General features: G+C 49.6%; 8 protein-coding genes across 11 annotated transcripts; 4 read left to right on the plus strand and 4 right to left on the minus strand.

Annotated features, from left to right (window-relative positions):
* Window positions 1-2,779: 2,779 nt before the first annotated feature.
* Window positions 2,780-4,434, minus strand: LOC9661544 (cycloeucalenol cycloisomerase). Its single transcript, XM_002992351.2, has 8 exons — window positions 4,307-4,434; window positions 4,113-4,252; window positions 3,951-4,034; window positions 3,850-3,891; window positions 3,647-3,757; window positions 3,376-3,567; window positions 3,213-3,310; window positions 2,780-3,157 (listed from the first exon to the last, which is right to left on the minus strand). Exons 1-8 carry the CDS (start codon window positions 4,371-4,373, stop codon window positions 2,974-2,976), a joined length of 918 nt encoding a protein of 305 aa, XP_002992397.2. The 5' UTR covers window positions 4,374-4,434; the 3' UTR covers window positions 2,780-2,973.
* Window positions 4,373-6,613, minus strand: LOC9661733 (pentatricopeptide repeat-containing protein At5g42310, chloroplastic). The gene has a single exon (XM_002992352.2). The coding sequence runs from the start codon at window positions 6,574-6,576 to the stop codon at window positions 4,453-4,455; it is 2,124 nt and encodes a 707-aa protein (XP_002992398.2). The 5' UTR covers window positions 6,577-6,613; the 3' UTR covers window positions 4,373-4,452.
* A 177-nt stretch (window positions 6,614-6,790) lies between these two features.
* On the plus strand, window positions 6,791-8,218 carry LOC9661734 (tetraketide alpha-pyrone reductase 2). The gene is made up of 6 exons (XM_002992313.2): window positions 6,791-6,917; window positions 6,987-7,159; window positions 7,234-7,431; window positions 7,586-7,748; window positions 7,803-7,992; window positions 8,041-8,218. Exons 1-6 carry the CDS (start codon window positions 6,791-6,793, stop codon window positions 8,183-8,185), a joined length of 996 nt encoding a protein of 331 aa, XP_002992359.2. The 3' UTR covers window positions 8,186-8,218.
* On the minus strand, window positions 8,183-9,683 carry LOC9661545. Its single transcript, XM_002992353.1, has 4 exons — window positions 9,538-9,683; window positions 8,784-9,415; window positions 8,517-8,715; window positions 8,183-8,454 (listed from the first exon to the last, which is right to left on the minus strand). Exons 2-4 carry the CDS (start codon window positions 9,009-9,011, stop codon window positions 8,288-8,290), a joined length of 594 nt encoding a protein of 197 aa, XP_002992399.1. The 5' UTR covers window positions 9,012-9,415; window positions 9,538-9,683; the 3' UTR covers window positions 8,183-8,287.
* Window positions 9,684-9,734: 51 nt separating this feature from the next.
* Window positions 9,735-12,263, minus strand: LOC9661735. Its single transcript, XM_024666047.1, has 8 exons — window positions 11,607-12,263; window positions 11,360-11,522; window positions 11,069-11,305; window positions 10,775-11,020; window positions 10,568-10,715; window positions 10,428-10,505; window positions 10,195-10,363; window positions 9,735-10,141 (listed from the first exon to the last, which is right to left on the minus strand). The coding sequence occupies exons 1-8, from the start codon at window positions 12,085-12,087 to the stop codon at window positions 9,753-9,755; spliced, it is 1,911 nt and encodes a 636-aa protein (XP_024521815.1). The 5' UTR covers window positions 12,088-12,263; the 3' UTR covers window positions 9,735-9,752.
* On the plus strand, window positions 12,143-13,000 carry LOC112343118. The gene is made up of 4 exons (XM_024666084.1): window positions 12,143-12,292; window positions 12,443-12,703; window positions 12,754-12,870; window positions 12,927-13,000. The coding sequence occupies exons 1-3, from the start codon at window positions 12,143-12,145 to the stop codon at window positions 12,853-12,855; spliced, it is 513 nt and encodes a 170-aa protein (XP_024521852.1). The 3' UTR covers window positions 12,856-12,870; window positions 12,927-13,000.
* A 133-nt stretch (window positions 13,001-13,133) lies between these two features.
* Window positions 13,134-14,244, plus strand: LOC9661736 (coenzyme Q-binding protein COQ10 homolog B, mitochondrial). The gene is made up of 5 exons (XM_024666053.1): window positions 13,134-13,143; window positions 13,209-13,527; window positions 13,584-13,776; window positions 13,831-13,962; window positions 14,023-14,244. The coding sequence occupies exons 2-5, from the start codon at window positions 13,241-13,243 to the stop codon at window positions 14,125-14,127; spliced, it is 717 nt and encodes a 238-aa protein (XP_024521821.1). The 5' UTR covers window positions 13,134-13,143; window positions 13,209-13,240; the 3' UTR covers window positions 14,128-14,244.
* A 45-nt stretch (window positions 14,245-14,289) lies between these two features.
* On the plus strand, window positions 14,290-16,712 carry LOC112343113 (pentatricopeptide repeat-containing protein At2g13600-like). Of its 4 annotated transcripts, none has more exons than XM_024666042.1 (2): window positions 14,290-14,333; window positions 14,399-16,712. In XM_024666042.1, exon 2 carries the CDS (start codon window positions 14,508-14,510, stop codon window positions 16,689-16,691), a length of 2,184 nt encoding a protein of 727 aa, XP_024521810.1. In that variant the 5' UTR covers window positions 14,290-14,333; window positions 14,399-14,507; the 3' UTR covers window positions 16,692-16,712. The 4 variants fall into 4 exon arrangements, with proteins under 4 accessions (XP_024521810.1, XP_024521812.1, XP_024521813.1 ...); XM_024666044.1 differs by lacking the exon at window positions 14,290-14,333 and having other exon boundaries at window positions 14,475-14,590; window positions 14,663-16,712; XM_024666045.1 differs by lacking the exon at window positions 14,290-14,333 and having other exon boundaries at window positions 14,476-14,590; window positions 14,655-16,712.
* The last annotated feature ends 139 nt before the right edge of the window (window positions 16,713-16,851 follow it).

Consider the following 16,851-nt stretch of genomic DNA (forward strand, 5'->3'; position numbering starts at 1 on the left):
CACGAGCCAGCGCCAGCTTTAGCTCCAGTTCTTCAAGGTGGCGCTCCAGTTCCAGCTCCGGCTCCAGCGCCAGCTGCTTTCGTTCATGCTCGCGGCCACCACCCTGGTGATCGAGCTCCAGCGCCTGCTCTCCTTGATCATGCTCGCCACCACGATCCAGCTCCAGCAGCAGCGGTGTACCATCATCATCACGGTGATGGAGCTCCTCTGGTTGTTCACCACCATCACCATGGTCACCATCACGGAGGCCACCACCATCACCATGGTCACCATCATGGAGGCCGCCACCACCACCACCACCACCACCACCGTCGCGACGGTCACAACGCAGCGATGGCCACACCGACACCCGCGGCAGTGGTTACAGTGGCTCGGAGGACGCCCTGGTCGCTGCTCCAGCTTCTTCTCTGGGTTTTGGTTGCGATCTTGGTGCTGCTTGCGTGCTTTTTGCTAGTGCGATGGATGTTATCTCGAAGGAAACAGCGCAGGAATGCGATCTTTCAGGACCCTCGGTGGCGGATCGAAGTGACGAATCCTCTGGCAGTTGTGGTGGACGATTCTCTGACTGAGAAGAAAGAGCCCGAGTGGAGGATTAAAGTGCTAAACGCACAGGAGGAAGACAATTCTCTGACTATGAGCCTGTGAAAGAACGCTGCTACCAGCATAGCGAGTGCTCGAGAGGTTTAAGCGGCGGGATTAGTGTCGTCTGGAATGCACTCTGTCTTTGCTCTAAACGGCACCAACTGACGATGCCTTACTCTCATGAAGTACCAAGGCTGTGATCTGAAGGCCTGTTCCAGTGTTTGGAGTGAAGAAGACACAGAGAGCTTCGTCGATCTATTTCCAAGCTGCAAAGGTTATATTCGTCGTGACGATCTCTATGAGCCTCGTCAAGTTTTTGAACGAATACCCCAGAAGCAACATCGTGGACTACCTGATTGCCGGCTATGTTCAGCACAACGAACCGGACGAGCTGTTTCAACGGATGCTGGTAAACTTTCGTGGCAGAATTGGCAGCTCTGGCAATTGGGAAGGTAATTCACTTGACTATCTCCAGATATAGAGCCGAAGTCATTGTGTCCGTGGCCAACTCAAAGCGGGAGTATCACTGGTGCTGAGCATGTAGTACCATGGACTGCCGAGCTATGGTCACTGTTCTGGAAGTCTTAAAAATGGACGGCATTGCTTTCACTTCATCCTCACTGAGTGTAGCCATGCTGGCTTGGTCCACACAGCAATCCCGGCAAGTCAGTAACAAGCACTTTCACTGAGGCTTTCACTGTATGGCGGTGACGCTGCGAAAACGATGTCTTTTTTAAATTATATTTTATGCTTTATATTTCGTATTGAAAAAGAAGAATAACTGGAATTATAGTTGATTGCATCATATATTTTATTAGCTATTATTATATGCTAGAAGTTTTTTTTGGAGGAGAGAGAAAAATAATGGAGAAGCTATAATTAAAATAGTATGGAGAAGAGGTTTAAAAGAGCCTAGTGGAGATTGGTCTGGGATAACAAAATGGTTTTGAAGAATTATAAGGAATAAAAGAGTGTTCCTTTGTTTCTAGACGTTTTTGGTTCTGTTGCTGGGAAATGCAAAGTTGTCTGAGTGTGTGCAAGTGTTGTATGTCAAAGAGAGGGCATTTGCTAGTTTTTAGTCTTGAGTTAGCTTTGGAGGAATGATATCAAGAAGGTTCTCTAATACCATCATGTTTTCTGAAACAGCTTAGCTAATAAAATCAACTATAAGTCTTAATCTTACCACATATTCTTCCTTTTTAATAAATAAAAGTAGAAAGTATAAAATAATCAATATAACTTCACAGACCAGCTTTACAGAAAGTTTAAATATAATTTTGGTGTCAATACTTTCTAGCTCCTATGGATTGACTGCCAATATCTATAGAAGCAGGCTCCCAAATGATGAATATTCATTTGTGTTAGGGTAAAATTTATAAATTTGGATATGGTCTTTTATTTTGACTTTATTTTCGGGCTCAACTTGACCAAACCTTAAGCTTGCATTAGTAGTCTTTTTATTTTAATATATGAATGACTACTTGAATCAATAAACTAATCCTACAGTCTTGATTCATCCACTCATAATTATAGGAGGTTTATTTTTACTTATAGTATTATGGTAATAACTTAAAGTAACCACTGATAAACTAACATTAATCTTTCTAACTCAAAGTGTAACTTTAAATTGCTCACTCACAAGCTTAAGCATAACCACCAAGGGGAACAAAATAAGACTTAAGTTTCAGGGTTTTCAATTATTGAACAAAGGGATAAAGCCAAACTCTTAAGCACACAATCAAAAAGTAAAAGAATAAGAGTATGAAACAATATTAAAATTTAGAGCATCCAATATTTCAATACTAAGACTAATATATAAAATAAAACCAAATATATTCTAATGCTAATTTTGGCATATTAATGGTATAATATAAGGACATAGATACTTCACCAGCTAAGGAGCTTGGGTTTAAACAAAATTAGATGTAGAACAAAGAAAAATATACCTTGTTAAATAGGTTGGTCCTTACTATACATTTGGACCCCTTAATATGAAAGCTAGCTTTAGGTAGTTTTAAAAGTTAGTTTTTAGGATAAACTTAGAATACAAGAATGTTGAATTTGATAATGTGGAGCAAGGTGACACCATTGAACTAACTTCATCAAGCAATGATATCATCATTCAACAAATTTACAACAACATAATTTAAATGTTATATGTTGGTGAAATTACAGCAGATATAGTTTAATGACAATGTTTCAAACCATAATCAACAAGCACTGCTTGTTGCTCTCCTTAAATTTGTAGGTGTCTTGCAATACTAACAGTAATCAATGGTTTTTTTCACCCATTGACATGATTTTCAGGCACAGTATCTGGACCCACATGCACCCAAGGATGCCACAACAGGATAATGGAGTTTCCACTTATGATTTGTCCTTTTGCAATGTTCACGCGAGCCAGGGAATACCATAGGAAACACACGATTCATAAGACGCTGCTCCTGGTAACTTCACGATAGCACCCAGACCAATTCTCCACAGATCTAGCAAGATCGTCACGATCATTGCCGCAGCCAAGGAATCAATGGCAGTTTGCGACAGCGTCCATCGAGAGCGAGGATTTTCATCTAGCCTGCACATCAAAACTAAAGTCTCTATCGCGCTCGGGCGAAGCGAAGCGAACGAACCTGATAAACATGGGGAAGCTCACAAAAAAGTATATGGCGTAGAATAGCGATCCAATTCTGTAGAATGCGTCTCTGTCCACCATGTCGTAGTAAGGAAACTATAAAAGAAGGAAAGAAACTTGTCTATCAGCTTCGTGAAGTTCATAAAAGGAAAAGTGCTTACGTTGGAGATTGTCACAGCTTCCATGAACGCCGTAAGGTAGGACAAACCGAAGATCCACAGCGCTTGACATCCCCAGCTAAAAACTCGGTTTGATCCTTTGAGAGCGTGGCGGAGTCGCCTCAGCGTGAAGTCGGACACCATATGATAAAAGAGGAAGTAAGCATGCGTAAGGAAGAATGTCACAAGCGGCACCTGGAACGATCAGTCCATCGTTTCAGCAAGCGATGTTACGAGAAACAAGGAAATTGAAAACTTTGTACCGTGCTCGTACATGATTTAACCTCCAGGACGGGAACGTGTAAGTTGCACCAAGAACAGTGTAGAAGTAATGCGTCCAGAAGTAGTTTCCAACGTATCCGAAAATCGCAACCCACAAGTTCGCCTGGAAAACGAGAACAGCAATCCACAAGTTAGCCTGGAAAACGAGAACAATCGGACATAGCTAGCTATAAAACCAGGAAGAAGCATCCACACCTTTATCCAGTAGCGATCATACCAACGCAGCTTCTTGTCTTCCTGATCAAAGAAAGACATCACGAAACAAGTCGGAAAGACTGAAAGAAAAACTCCAATACCTTTCCAACGAGAAACACTGGAACGACAAAACACGGCAGTGCCACCACCAATCCCAGCAGAAAATACTCGAGCTCCTTAAAATGCTGAGAGAGAGAGAGAGAGAGAGAGAGAGAGAGAGAGAGAGCCCATTACTTCCTACATTGCCAAGATCAAAGTTTTACCTCGTAGATCCTGAGCGGCACTATGATTCCGAGACACAGCACGATCCAAACGGGACTATACGCCAGAAAGAAGAGCTCGCCCCATCGCTTGCTGGGACAGGGCGCCAGCCACAAGCTCCCGCTGGATTTCCTATCCAATCCTGCAAATGCAGCACAAGAATCTCATTCCAGCGCAACTCCAAATCTTCCCCTACCTCGCACAGGAGCAGCGGCGCCATCGGCAGCGCCATCGCTCTTCCTCCGCTGCTTGAGCGCTCCCATCCCGCCCTAAAAATTTAGAATATCAGAGGTTTAAGCCTAACGAGGTTCGATTCCAGCGAGTAGCTTCTTCTTCTTCTTCTCATTTGGCCAAGTACTCCTCCGCGAAGCTCTTATCTTTCGGTGACAACTCGCGTTCCTTGAATCGAAAAGCACTGCGAAGCATGTCTTTAGCTTTCCCATCCGGCCTACACCCAGCCTTGATCATCTCGTCAAACACACCCGAGACCTCGTCCAGCTTCTCGGCTCGGATCAAAGCCTTCATGAGCGTCGTGTAAGTGATCTTGTCCGCCGTCAATCCAGCCTCCTTGATGTACTCAAACACCGCGAACGCCTCCTGGCTTCTCCCGGCCATGCTGAAGGCGTTGATGAGCAAGTTGAGCATCGCCAGGTTGATCTCGATGTTCTCCTTCTCCATCGTCTGGAGGACATGAAGCGTCTGCTCGCACATCCCCAGCTGCGCGTACGCGTTCGCCAGAGCCGAGTAAGCCGTCGGCGATGGCCCCATTCCATCCTCCTTCATCGTCTGGAGACACTCCACTGCGTCCTGGAAGAGCCGCGCTTGAGCGTAGACGTCCACCAAGGTTGTGTAAGTCACCACGTTTGGAAACATCCCCTTGGAGCGCATCTCCTCCACCATCTCGTTCACGTCGTTCCACCGCTTGTGCTCTCCCAGGCCGTGGATCACGATGTTGAAAGTTTGAGCCGTGGGAGCGCAGCCATCGTTCACCATCTTGTAGTAGAGTTTTCTCGCTTCTAGAGGCTGCCCCGCCTTGCAGCAGGCGTCTATGAGCGAGTTCCAGGACACCACGTCCGGCTCGATGCCACCATCTTGCATTTTGAAGAACGCGATGCGGGCTTGCTCCAGCTGCCTGGTCCGGCCGAAGGTGTTGATGATCACGTTGTAGACGTGAGCGTCGGGTGTGACTCCTGCTTGCTGCATCTCTCGCAGGAGCTTCACGCCTTTCTGCCACTGCCCTGTGTCCCTGTAGATCGTTATCATCCTCGCGTACATGTAGGTGTTGGGCCGGATATCACAGTCCCGCATCTCCTGATAGAGAGCTTCCAGCCGATCCATAAGCCCCGCGCGAGCGTAAGCATCGATGAGCAGGCAGTATGTTATCTTGTTTATCGACATCCCTGTGTCTCGGAGTAGCGTCTTGACGGTGTCTATTTGTTGTAGCTGGCCTTTCCTCGAGTAGCCACCGAGAAGCGTGTTGTAAGCCTTGAGGTTCGGCCTCAAGCCATACCACTTCATTTCTTCCAGCAGAGCTTCCGCCTCGGCAGTCCTCCCGTGCTTTCCGAGAGAAAGCATCAGCGATATGTAGCTATCCCTGTCCGCCACCAGGCCGGAAGCTTGCAACTTCTCCAGGAAAAACATGCCTTCGTTGGGCTTGTGAGCTTGTCCACAGGCAAAGATGAGATCGTTGTAGACTTTTCCGTCAACCTGGACGCCCTCGGCTTGCATTTCCTGGAAGAGCCTAAACCCCGTGTAGATATCCACAACACCATGCCGGCAAGCTTGAATGACGTGCGTGTAGCTCACCACGTCCGGAGGAAAGCCGAGAGTCTTCATCTTGCTCAAAGTCTCTAGAGCTTTTCCATAGTCCCTGTTCTGTGCGTAAGCCCCGACGAGAGCATTGTATCCACGTCGCTGAAGATTGGATCCAAGCTTCTCGGCCACCTCTAGAGCTTTGTGTAGTTTCCTCTCCCTTCCATATCCATGGATGACCACCGAGTCCAAGACGTCGTAAGTCCGGCAGAAGGAATTCTCTCGGAGCCATTCCAAGAGCTCGGAAGCAAAGCTACTGCGTCCACTTACACACAGTTCTTGCAAGAGCCAGTGCCACGCTCTCTCTGGAACCTTCCTAAACTGTTCTACAGCAAACTTCTCCCCTATAGCGTTCTCCCTTTCCAAGCTGCCGAGCAATGCCTTCCAAGGCAATCCACCGTTCCAGTGATTCCGGAGCCTCTTCTCAATCTCCTCTAGCGAGATCTCCCGAAGCTTACCTCCATTCCGCGTGAAAAGCTTCTCATCTACGCCCTCTTGATCCTCCTCCTCCTCCCAAACCCTGAGCTCATCAATCGGGTCTCCATCCTCTTGAGTCCATTGCTGATCATCCGAAAGAGAGCAAAATCCTACCAATCCTTGCGCCTGCCGTGGCCGCCATGGCGCCATGGCCGCGGAGAGCTTCATCGATGCCATCGCCGTGGAAGAGTGGAAGAATGCAGCGGTGTGGAAGGCTGTGGACGCCATAGCTCCACTCCCGCCCTAAAATCAAAATATCGAGGTTTAACTTATACCCTAGACGAGGGCTCGATTCCAGCGAGTGAAAATTTGCCAGTGTACGTTTCTACCAATGCAATGTGCGTGATTTCATGCATATAAGCTCTCTTCTTCTTTCTCTCGCCTTTGCACGATGGCTATGGCTTCCAGCAATGGAAAGCTTGTGTGCGTCACTGGAGGAACTGGCTACATTGCCTCCTGGATCGTCCGCGAGCTCCTCCAAAGGGGCTACACAGTCCACACCACTGCGCGCAATCCAGGTGAGGAACACCACCGTGATTATTTCTTCCACACGCGATGGATCGATCGATGCTTGCTTGCTTGCGAAGATGATCCCGCCAAGGTCGGCTTCCTGTGGGACTTGCCCGGAGCGAAGGAGCGCCTCCGGATCTTCAAGGCCGATTTGCTCGAGCCGGGCAGCTTCGACGCCGCGCTGAGTGGCGTGTACGGCGTCATTCACGTCGCTGGCGTCGTGCTGATCGATCCCAAAGACGATCCACAGGTTTGGTTTCTCTCGCAAAATCTTTGAACACTCCACCAAACTCTTTGATCGTTATCGTTCTGCTTTGTTTCTAGCTCAAACTCGTCGAAACCTCCACCAATGGCGTGCTCAACGTCCTCGGCTCGTGTACAAAGTTCTCCTCCATCGCCAAGGTCGTCCTCACTTCATCCTGCTCGGCGATTCGCTACGACCACCACCACCAAACTGGAAAGAACGATTCACTGCTTGACGAGAGCTCCTGGACGAATCCGGGCTACTGCAGCCAACACAAGGTCCCAAAAGATCTGTTTTGTCAGATCCATCCAGTTGATAGAGATGATCATCTTCGTCTCTTGTTTGTTTCTAACCAGTTTCTTTTGTCTCGAATCGTTTCTTCTTCCCTGTTTGTTCTAGTTCTAGCTAACGAAATCTCTTGTTTCTCTCCAGCTATGGTATCCACTGGCCAAGACACTAGCCGAGAGGACTGCCTGGGATTTTAGCAAGCTCCATGGGATCAATCTCGTCGTGGTGAATCCATCCTTCATCGTTGGACCGCTTCTACAGCCGGTTCCAACCAGCACCATCCTCATCGTCCTCGGCATGCTCAAAGGTCGAGAGAAAAAAAAAACCAATTTTTTGCTCAAGATCATCCTATTCGTTCCAGGCCATATCAAGCTCTATCCAAACATGATCGTCGGCTTCGTTCACATCCAGGACGTGGTAGCAGCACACCTCCTCGCCTACGAATCCCCCGACGCGGCTGGCCGATACATTTGCTCCGAGAGAGTGGCTCACTGGAGAGAAGTTCTCGAGATGCTACGAGCGAAGTATCCCCAGTATCCTCTTCCAAGCGAGTAAGAATCCTTTCTCACGATCACTCACCACAAGATCCAACAATGCAGGCCATCCCAGGACCAAGGCCAAGACATTCCTCACGAGATGAGCGCTGAAAAGCTCAAGCAACTCGGCCTCGAGAGTTATCAGCCGCTGGAGAAGATGTTTGACGACTGCATCGAGAGCCTCAAACTCAAAGGTTTTCTGGAATGAAAAGAACAAGCGCTTCTTCTATAGATGGAATAAGTAAACAAACACACACGAAAACAATGGAAAGTGGAGAGCACTTCCCTTCGTAACTTGGAAACTTTCCTCCTAGTGCGAGCAGACAAGCGAGCTCATGAAACTCCACCAGTGCTTGAGCGGATGTGAGATCGGCTGCGTGACACTGGTCTGTCGCTCGGAGATCTCATCGGCCTTCTTTCGATAGAGGAGGAACTGCCGAGTTCCAAGTACCCCGATGCATTCATTAGAGTCGAGAGCTGTTAGACAAGAGAGAACCAACTTAGAATCGATCACCACCAGGGGAAAATCTCTTACGTACCTTTGAAGTCGCCATTGTCGCAGTAGAGCTCCACAAGCTGCTTGCTAAGTAGAGGAAGCCTCCCCTCGCGAGCATACACACGAAGAGCCGTGTCCACAACACGTCCGACGGTGTCAGCTTTGTCCACGAGAAAACGTAGAGGACCGGGGCTTCCCAGGACAGTCACAGTGACTAGCATAAGATTTGCATCACCTTTTCCCTGCAAGACGCAAGAACAGCTCAAGAAAAACGATGGAAGAAACGAAAGAAAAAGGACTTCCAACGTACCTGGCTCTTGCTCAGCAGCGCAGCCAATGGAGTCTTCCCCGGAGGCCTCTTGGCGGAGAGATTCTCATCCGCATAAGCTCGACTCGGAGCGTTCTTATCCTTCTCCGCCACCACCGGCACCTTTCTCCCGGGCACCACCACCATAGCCTTGGACTTTGGAGAAGTTCGTCCTTTAGAACCGAGTGAGGAGCTGCTGGAAGCCACCACTTCCATCGCGTGAGGAGCCATTCGCGAAGAAGCAGCAGCAACGAAAAGAAATCTTCGTAGAAGTAGCAATCTTGGAGAGGAGAGGATGATCTTGCTCGCTGTGGAAACCAGCAGGATCGTTGTCAAAATGTTCTTTCAGCCCATAAGTGCCGCCAGAAGTACGTGGAGAGCTCTTCCGGCACAGAAGACTCTCATCTAAATCCTCGCTACGAAAGGATCAATGCCGAGAACGCACGAGTCGGAGCCTGGGAGCCCAGTTCGATAGAATTGGATGCCAACGCGGTAAAACTTCTTGGCCAAGGTGCTGTCAAGCCGCAAGCTTTGGCTCCAGGATGAGCCCGCTTGCTTCGCCGAATCACTCTGCATAAATGATGTGATCATCCAATGGAGCCAAGCGCCCACCCCACACGAGTTCGCTCGCTTCGCTGCGCCAAGAACAACAAAGGAAAAGATGATCAGTGACCAAAGGCGTGATCCGAGTCAAATTGGGGGATCGCGCAGCGCCCACAAGAGATTTGTGTGCCATTTGCTGGCGATCGATGAGTACCTTGAAAGCGCGGAAAGGATTGCGACGCTGCCACGAACCGCTCTCAAAGGATCATAGCCGCCGCTCAAGCACAGCCTGCGAGCCCTAACGCCATCCCGGCCTTACATTCGCTCGCGCAACGGCCGCGATTGCCGCTGACGTGGCGGTCTCGCGGCCGTTGGACAGGCCACGTTTGACACGTTCAAAAGGGGCGAATATGCCCAGAACGGATATCCTCAGAATTCTCGTTTGAAGTTTAGTTTCTTACACGGCGGGAGCTCCAGCTTGGTGATGCTCGTCGCCGGGCGCTTCCGCGAGCGGCAAAACTTTGCGAGTTTTTCTTCCACGACATTGCCCGAGCTGTTGAATTCGATGCCATAGCTTCGCATGATCCTGGCGTCGCGAGAAGTTGGGAGCTGCCATGGCCCGTCCCACCAAGCGTGAGGGAGTAGCGGAGTTATAGCACATTGCGTGGTTTGGTTCGCGCAGCTTAGCCTGCCACTGAAAGTTCTCCAAGCGTGGCCCCATCCTCGCTGCGAAGAAAGGCCGCGAGTCACTAGAGCCGGATGGAAGCTGCTGTAGAACATGAAATCCTCTTCTTTTTTCCCGTGCTCGTCGCCTGGAACTGGAAAAGAATCAGTGAGTGGACCACGAAATGGAGAATCTCGATCATCATACCAAGGGTATTTGCGGCCGCTAATGATGCGAGCAATTGAGCGTAAGTGGTGGCAACTCGTTTGGATCCCCCCGAGACTACTCCATACTTTGCTCTTGATGCCAAAAAGAAATCGACGAGTGCCACCCAGCGAGGTAACGGACCCCAGTCGTCGACTCGCTTTTTTGGAGGCTGTTCACATTTTCACACGCTTTAGCGAGTGACAAACATTTCGAAACGCATTCAAGCGCTCTACCTGGAAGTAGTTCTCTTTCATGACGTCGCTCACGTTTGGTGACGAGGCCAGGTATAGTCTATAATCGAAGTGTATGACCTGGTCCAAGAAAACGATGCTCGAGATCATTATCAAAGATTGGAGAAACCGTTTTAAAATACCTCAGCGAATGCTTCCAAGTTCGTCCTCATGTAGTCGACAACGGCAGGAGTGTCTGTCACGATCGCTATTCGAGGAAGTCTGTCTAAGTTGAGCTGGTTTATCATTCTTTTCAGGCAAATACAAGCTGTTTCCACAGCACGTCTGGACCTGAAAAATCGTCGTGATCAGAAACAAAAAGAATGGAAAAAAAATTCAAAAGCTAGAACCTGCTGTGTAGCATTCGCAAGTGAAGAGCTAAGTCGGGATCTCGCCCGCCGCCAAGAGCCCACCGAACTGCGTCAACAATATCCGGCTTTGGTGAGACAAATGCGTGCATGAGCTCTCCGTAGAGATTCCCACGCGTGGAAGGTGCAAATGAGTCTCCCAGAATCTTTGTCGCAGCGGTTTTCATTTTGAAGTTGATGTTCTTGAGGAAAATCTGTAGAGCGACAGCGTCTTGAGCACCATAAAACCTGGACAGGGGATCACGTTAAATGCTGCCATAAGAACCACATAATTACCAGATAATTGGCTGTGACCATTTGCTCCAATCTCCGCACAGAGAGTTTGTTCCTGACGGCCTTTGGATTAAATCCATTCTCAGCTTGAGAGGCCGTTTATACCTCGTAGCACATTCGTGAATCACCCACAAGTGTTTCAGTTCTCTCATAGTGAAAGTTTCGCGAGAGAACGAAATGTAATCGCCAAATGGATGGTGTGTCCTCTCGTTTAGTCCTAGATATCCCGGGTTCTGGGAGCTGCCAGAGAAGAAATAGATCAAGCATCCACAGAAGAAAAATGGTTTGAAGCACCTGTCCTCCCCGACGATGAGCGATCGGTTTAGCATCAGAGATAGTCCAGCGGCAGTCAAGATCTTGTACATTTCATTACCAAAGCCGTCCTCTTTAGCTCTTCCAAAGATAAAGTTCCTCTTGCAAAAGTCCTCCCCTGCCAAAGCTCTCACGCGACGAGCGCCTGCAAGCATCTACATACTTTAAGATTTCGCCAGGAAAAGTTCTTAAGCAAAAGAAGAAGAACACAAGCAAAGAAATTCCATACCATGCTCGGCAAAATACTCCTCGATCATTCCTCTCAGATTTAGATCGACAAGTCTGGTGCTCCTCGCAGTAGCCATCGCACCCATTTCCTCCACCGTAGCACAAGTCCTGGAATTTTTGAGCTGGTCCTCCTCTGGAAAATTCCATTCTTCTCTTTCCTCTTGATCCTCCAGAGAATATCTGTTGCTATCTCCCTGTTCTAGAGCCTGTCCATCCTCAGAGCGAAGCCCGTGATCCATTTCTTCTATTGTGTCGGTGATGGCCATTCCCTGGCGAAAATCCCCTGTTTCCTCGAGAAAGAGCCTCTGGCGATGGACGATCTGGCCGTAGAGCGATCCCTGGTGCAACCACGCCGGAATCTTGGCCGAATGGTACCAAATCCAGCAGCCGAGCGCGATTCCCCAGAAGATAAACCAGCTGCTCCATCGCCGGTGCTCCTTGAGCTTCGATTGCTTGACCCTCGCGCTCTGCGGCGGCGGCATTCCCGATATTACACATCATCCCAATCGTAGCGCATTCCTCAAGCGCATCGCCGCCATGGTCGACCTAGATCTTCGTCTCCATCCGGCCCTGTCGATCAAGCGCTTACCCGGGAGATTCTCTCTGGCCGTGCGCAATACAAGTATCAAATCATCGTGTTTGCCTGTTTTCGTTCTTTATCTTTTCTTTACAGGGACGATGACAATGGTGTGTATAAAGGCTATAGGTACCAAGGCTTTCTTGGCGTGTGTAGAAAAGACAAGTATCTTAATGTCCAATGACAGCGTAGTGCCAGTCAAATATTTACTTTAAACCTTGGTAAAGGTAATTAGAATTGCCGCCCAAATTCGAATTTAGGGTTTAGGTCACTCAACCATGAGCTGCTCGCGATGCTTTGGCGGGGCAGCTCTGGCGACGGCGAATTCGAGCGCGCGATCGGCTTCTACAACCGAGGATTCCTGCGCCAGCGCCTCCAGCATCTCATCGGCCGTCGAATCCTTCGCCGAGGTCTCGTCCTGCGGCGCCAAGAACCGGCGCCGGGACTCGCTCTTGAGGGATTCAGACGTGGAAGCGTCATCGCAGGGTCCTAGGCGCACGAGAATGCGATTATCGGGCACGGTTAGTCGCAATCGATATTTCGCTTCGTTTCTGATCGCAGGGTCTGACAGAGCGCAAGAAATTCCAGCGCGAGAGCGGTTTCGATCCAGGCCGACGGCGGAGGAGCCTACATTCCCCCGCCGCTTCCGAAGAACAACGATCTTGAGGAATGACGTGACCGCTACCAGGTGAGATTTTGGTCCGATTCCTCTCGCGTTCTTGGCTCACAGCTCTCACATTCCAGGAACGCGTCTCTAATTTCTCTTTTGCGTGTTGTAGTTCCATTTGATCTTTGACCAAATATTTTTTCTTGTGAAACTTCTCCGTTCCTTTCTAGCTCTCCAATCTTGATCCTTTCTCTCCACTTCGCATGGAACTCTCCACGGCACGCCAAGGACAGGAAATCAACGGTCTCAAACCTTCCAGATGCCAAACACGTGGCCCTTTAAGACATAACACGGGTATGTTTTAGTTCTTTAACGCCTTTTTCTTCTCCTTTTTCTGACCCTTATATATTTGAGGTTAGGGCCAGGGATCCTTCATTGGTGTCGGCGAGCGATGCGTCTTCCTGGAGGTTTGCATAGATTGGCACTGAGGAAATTGATAGGGCAGCAGCGGCGATGCTTTGCCTCTCGCATTGTCTCGCCCGCTCGGTGTCTGGTCGATCGGGCGAATTTTTTCCGGCCTGAGACTGGATTGTCCAGGCTTGTTGGGGGCTTGCTAGGGGCCCCGATCGGCGATGTCAGTGATGCTAGGCAGCAGCAGAGACGAGGGTTTCTGGGTTTTGGTGATGGAGATGAAGACAGGGGGCTTTCCAAGCACTACGAAGAGAAGCGAGTCATGGGGTACATTTTTCCTGTTCGGTTTTTCTCGCGCTTGGGTTCTCAGTATTTGTCCGCAGGTACACGCCAGAGCAACTGTTCGACGTGGTCGCAGGTGTTGATATGTATGAGGAATTTGTGCCTTGGTGCCAACGGTCCAACGTGATCTGGCAGAAAGGCAGCGAACTTGAAGCAGAGCTTGAAATAGGATTTCAGTTCTTTGTCGAGAGCTACACCTCGCATGTTCAGCTCACACGGCCCAAACTCATCAAGGTATGCGCGTCTCTTGGGCATGTTTAGTAACTAACCAGACGTTTATGGACGTAGACATCGGTCTCGAAGAGTGCAATTTTCGAGTACTTGAACAACACATGGGAAATAAGTCCTGGACCTTCTCCCGCAACATGCAACCTCCACTTTACGGTCGACTTTCAGTTCAGGTCTCCTTTGTACACGAAGGTCTGTTGCTTCATTTAGCTTTGCTTGAACACGAAAGAGCTGAGTCGATCCTATTGTCAGGTAGCGAACGTATTTTTTGACGAAGTCGTCGCTCGACTTGTTGCTGCGTTTGAAAACCGCTGCTTGAGGGTATACGGCCCTTCAAAGGTTGTTATGCATGCGTAATCAGGTTTAGGTGGGGTGGGAAGAGGCCCTCCTTTTTTGTTTCCTCTCTTCCATCATTTGTGAAGCACATTGCTTCGAATCGCATTCCGGGATGTAATCTCACTTACCTTCGCCAAACTGGCTTTCTGGTCTGACTACAATGATTTTCGTGTCCTATCAGGTGAAGAATCCTGGAAGCAAGCTGTAGAGTTGTCATTTTTTCCGAGGTAGCCAGTTTCTCTTCTGTAGCTTAGTAATCTAATGTTTTCTTTTAGATTTGAAAAACTGTAAGAGCTTGGAGCGGAAGTGGGATAAACTCCCAAAATGAAGGCTAGTGATGCTTCAGTGATGGAAAGATTAATCATCATAAGACGCTCTCGTGCTAGGGTATTCTCTTGTAGATGACTGAGCTTCGTTTTGTAGCAAGCTGCCTTCCAAAAAGGACGACAAATGCGGCGCCTCTTGACGGAGAAGTTCTTACCAGGTACTCTAAATTGCAAGTGGAAGGGGAAAAGCTGGAGGTCACTTTTCTACTCACCGCATTGAAGTCGTGCAGAAAGCTAAAGGATCTTGAGTTCAGCAAAAGGATTCACAGGGATGCGGTTGCGAGCGGTGACATCTCCAACGTCTTCGTAGCGAACACACTCCTCGACATGTATGTGAAAAGTGGCAGTCTCGATACTGCTCGCAGTCTTTTCGAAGGCATGAAGCAGCGCAGTGCAGTATCCTGGACAGCAATGATAGTGGGATATACTCAGATTGGTCGACCCGAGCTAGCATTGGAACTATACGACCGCATGCAGAACGAAGGCTGTGAACCGGACCGTGTGACACTCTTGGCTGCACTCAAGGCCTGTGCAGCATTTGCAAAGAAAGAAAAGGGACAGCTCCTAGATCAGAAAGTAGTGAGGCTCAAGTGCCTGGCAACGGCCAGCCGTCTTTACTCTCAAGCTTGTCAAGGCGGAGATCAGATGGATACTGCTGTAGGGAACAGTTTGATTGACTTGTTCGCCAAGTGTGGGAGCTTGGAGGACGCTCGCAGGCAGTTCGAGAGCATGCCGAAGCGAAATGTGGTCTCGTGGAACTGCATCATTCTTGGCTATGCTTTAGGCGGGGAAGGCAGGATAGCGCTGGAGTTCTTCGCACGCATGCAGGAACAGGGGTACCAGCCGAGCGATGTCACATTTCTGGCTGCTCTCAAGGCTTGTGCTAGCATGGCTGACAAAGAAGAAGGCAAGCTGGTGGAAGGGAAAATCTTGAAGGTGACAAGCTTGGATAGAGGAAGATTGATCCACTTTCAGGCACTTCGAAACGGGGGCAGTCTGGGTCTCGCGCTAGGCACAAGTTTCGTTGACGTGTTTGCGAAGTGCGGGAGCATGGTGGAGGCTAGAAAAATTTTCGAGGAGCTCCAGACTCGAAGTATGGTTTCTTGGACTGTCATGATACTGGGATACGTACAAAATGGAGAGCCCGACACGGCTTTGAGGCTATTTGCAAGGATGTGGGACGAGAGATGCGCTCCCGATGGTCTCGCGTTCGTAGCTGCTCTCAAGGCGTGTGCTAGCTTGGCAGAGACAGAAGAAGCAAAGCTTGTTGGAGGAAGGCTCGTTAAGTCCGTGGCACTGGAACGGGGAAGGGCCATTCATTCTCAGGCTGCTGGAGCCGGGCTTGTGGATCTTGTGGTGGCGAACACGCTGATCGACATGTACGCCAAGTGTGGAAGCATCTGGGACGCTCGGCATGTCTTTGAAGCCATGAAGAAGCGCAGCGCAGTGTCTTGGAACTGCATTCTCATGGGGTGCGTCCACAATGGCGAGGCCGAGTTAGCTCTCGAGCTCTATCGACGCATGCAGCGGCAGCAAAGCTCGTTATCGTCTCCACCACCAGACGCCGTGACGTTCGTCGCAGCACTGAAGGCCTGTGCGACGCTGGCAGCTCTGGAAGTCGGGACACAGATCGAAGCCGAGATTTGCAACGCGGGTTTGGAGTGCGAGCTGATGGTGGCGAACTCTCTCGTCGATCTCTACGGGAAGTGCGGTGCGATGGGCGAAGCCGAGCGGGTTTTCAGCTCGGTTCCCAGGAAGGATGTGGTGACTTGGAGCTGCTTGATCGCGGGATACAGCTCCAGGGGCGACGCGCTGCTCGTGTTTGAGCTGTTCGAGCGTATGCAAGTGGAAGACAAGCTCCAACCCGACGGTATCACTTTCCTCTCGCTTCTAACGTCGTGTGCCGCGGCAGGACTCGCTTCCAGAGCCAAGGAGTACTTCGTCTCCATGCAAGCGGTGTATGGCATCACTCCCTCGATCGAGCACTACAACTGCGTGGTGGATCTCTTGGGCCGGGTGGGGCAGCTCCAGGACGCAGTGGAAATCGCGAGGAGCATGCCGTATGATCCAGGTGCTGTGGTCTGGATGGCGCTCCTCGACGCCGCCGAGAAGTGGAGTGATCCGGAAGTGGGAAGAACAGCGTACGAGTTCTTGGTGGAAAGAGGAAGATCATCCAAAGCGGCGGGAGCAGCGTCCGCGATAATGGCCAAAATCCAAGCTCACGCCGGGAAGCTTTCAAAAGATTCCTTTTTAAAATAACGTATATTCGTTGAGCGCGAATTTGTGGTGCTTGGTTCGAGTCCCTGGGATGGACTAACTAGGTCACGTCGGCATTCAATGCAGTAGTATGGCGATGATAAAGAAGGGCAAGCGAGGGCTGGCGATGGGGGCAGGGTTTCTTTTTGTATTCTTTCTTCCT

Source organism: Selaginella moellendorffii, unplaced genomic scaffold (assembly GCF_000143415.4).
Source record: "Selaginella moellendorffii unplaced genomic scaffold, v1.0 SELMOscaffold_134, whole genome shotgun sequence".
In the NCBI taxonomy this organism is placed as follows: Eukaryota; Viridiplantae; Streptophyta; class Lycopodiopsida; order Selaginellales; family Selaginellaceae; genus Selaginella; species Selaginella moellendorffii.

Coding starts and splice junctions, on each gene's coding strand:
- LOC9661544 (XM_002992351.2), bottom strand. CDS start 4,373: ATGGGAGCGCTCAAGCAGCGGAGGAAGAGCGATGGCGCTGCCGATGGC. Junction 3,892..3,950: donor CAGTGTTTCTCGTTGGAAAG/GTATTGGAGTTT, acceptor TTCTTTGATCAG/GAAGACAAGAAGCTGCGTTG. Junction 3,568..3,646: donor CGTCCTGGAGGTTAAATCAT/GTACGAGCACGG, acceptor TGATCGTTCCAG/GTGCCGCTTGTGACATTCTT.
- LOC9661733 (XM_002992352.2), bottom strand. CDS start 6,576: ATGGCATCGATGAAGCTCTCCGCGGCCATGGCGCCATGGCGGCCACGG.
- LOC9661734 (XM_002992313.2), top strand. CDS start 6,791: ATGGCTATGGCTTCCAGCAATGGAAAGCTTGTGTGCGTCACTGGAGGA. Junction 7,160..7,233: donor ATCCCAAAGACGATCCACAG/GTTTGGTTTCTC, acceptor CTTTGTTTCTAG/CTCAAACTCGTCGAAACCTC. Junction 7,432..7,585: donor GCTACTGCAGCCAACACAAG/GTCCCAAAAGAT, acceptor GTTTCTCTCCAG/CTATGGTATCCACTGGCCAA.
- LOC9661545 (XM_002992353.1), bottom strand. CDS start 9,011: ATGGCTCCTCACGCGATGGAAGTGGTGGCTTCCAGCAGCTCCTCACTC. Junction 8,716..8,783: donor CGCTGCTGAGCAAGAGCCAG/GTACGTTGGAAG, acceptor TGCGTCTTGCAG/GGAAAAGGTGATGCAAATCT. Junction 8,455..8,516: donor CGACAATGGCGACTTCAAAG/GTACGTAAGAGA, acceptor CTTGTCTAACAG/CTCTCGACTCTAATGAATGC.
- LOC9661735 (XM_024666047.1), bottom strand. CDS start 12,087: ATGCCGCCGCCGCAGAGCGCGAGGGTCAAGCAATCGAAGCTCAAGGAG. Junction 11,523..11,606: donor GGAGTATTTTGCCGAGCATG/GTATGGAATTTC, acceptor AGATGCTTGCAG/GCGCTCGTCGCGTGAGAGCT. Junction 10,142..10,194: donor AGCGGCCGCAAATACCCTTG/GTATGATGATCG, acceptor ATTCTTTTCCAG/TTCCAGGCGACGAGCACGGG.
- LOC112343118 (XM_024666084.1), top strand. CDS start 12,143: ATGGTCGACCTAGATCTTCGTCTCCATCCGGCCCTGTCGATCAAGCGC. Junction 12,293..12,442: donor TTACAGGGACGATGACAATG/GTGTGTATAAAG, acceptor ATTCGAATTTAG/GGTTTAGGTCACTCAACCAT. Junction 12,704..12,753: donor GAATGCGATTATCGGGCACG/GTTAGTCGCAAT, acceptor AGGGTCTGACAG/AGCGCAAGAAATTCCAGCGC.
- LOC9661736 (XM_024666053.1), top strand. CDS start 13,241: ATGCGTCTTCCTGGAGGTTTGCATAGATTGGCACTGAGGAAATTGATA. Junction 13,777..13,830: donor CACGGCCCAAACTCATCAAG/GTATGCGCGTCT, acceptor TTATGGACGTAG/ACATCGGTCTCGAAGAGTGC. Junction 13,963..14,022: donor GGTCTCCTTTGTACACGAAG/GTCTGTTGCTTC, acceptor TCCTATTGTCAG/GTAGCGAACGTATTTTTTGA.
- LOC112343113 (XM_024666042.1), top strand. CDS start 14,508: ATGACTGAGCTTCGTTTTGTAGCAAGCTGCCTTCCAAAAAGGACGACA.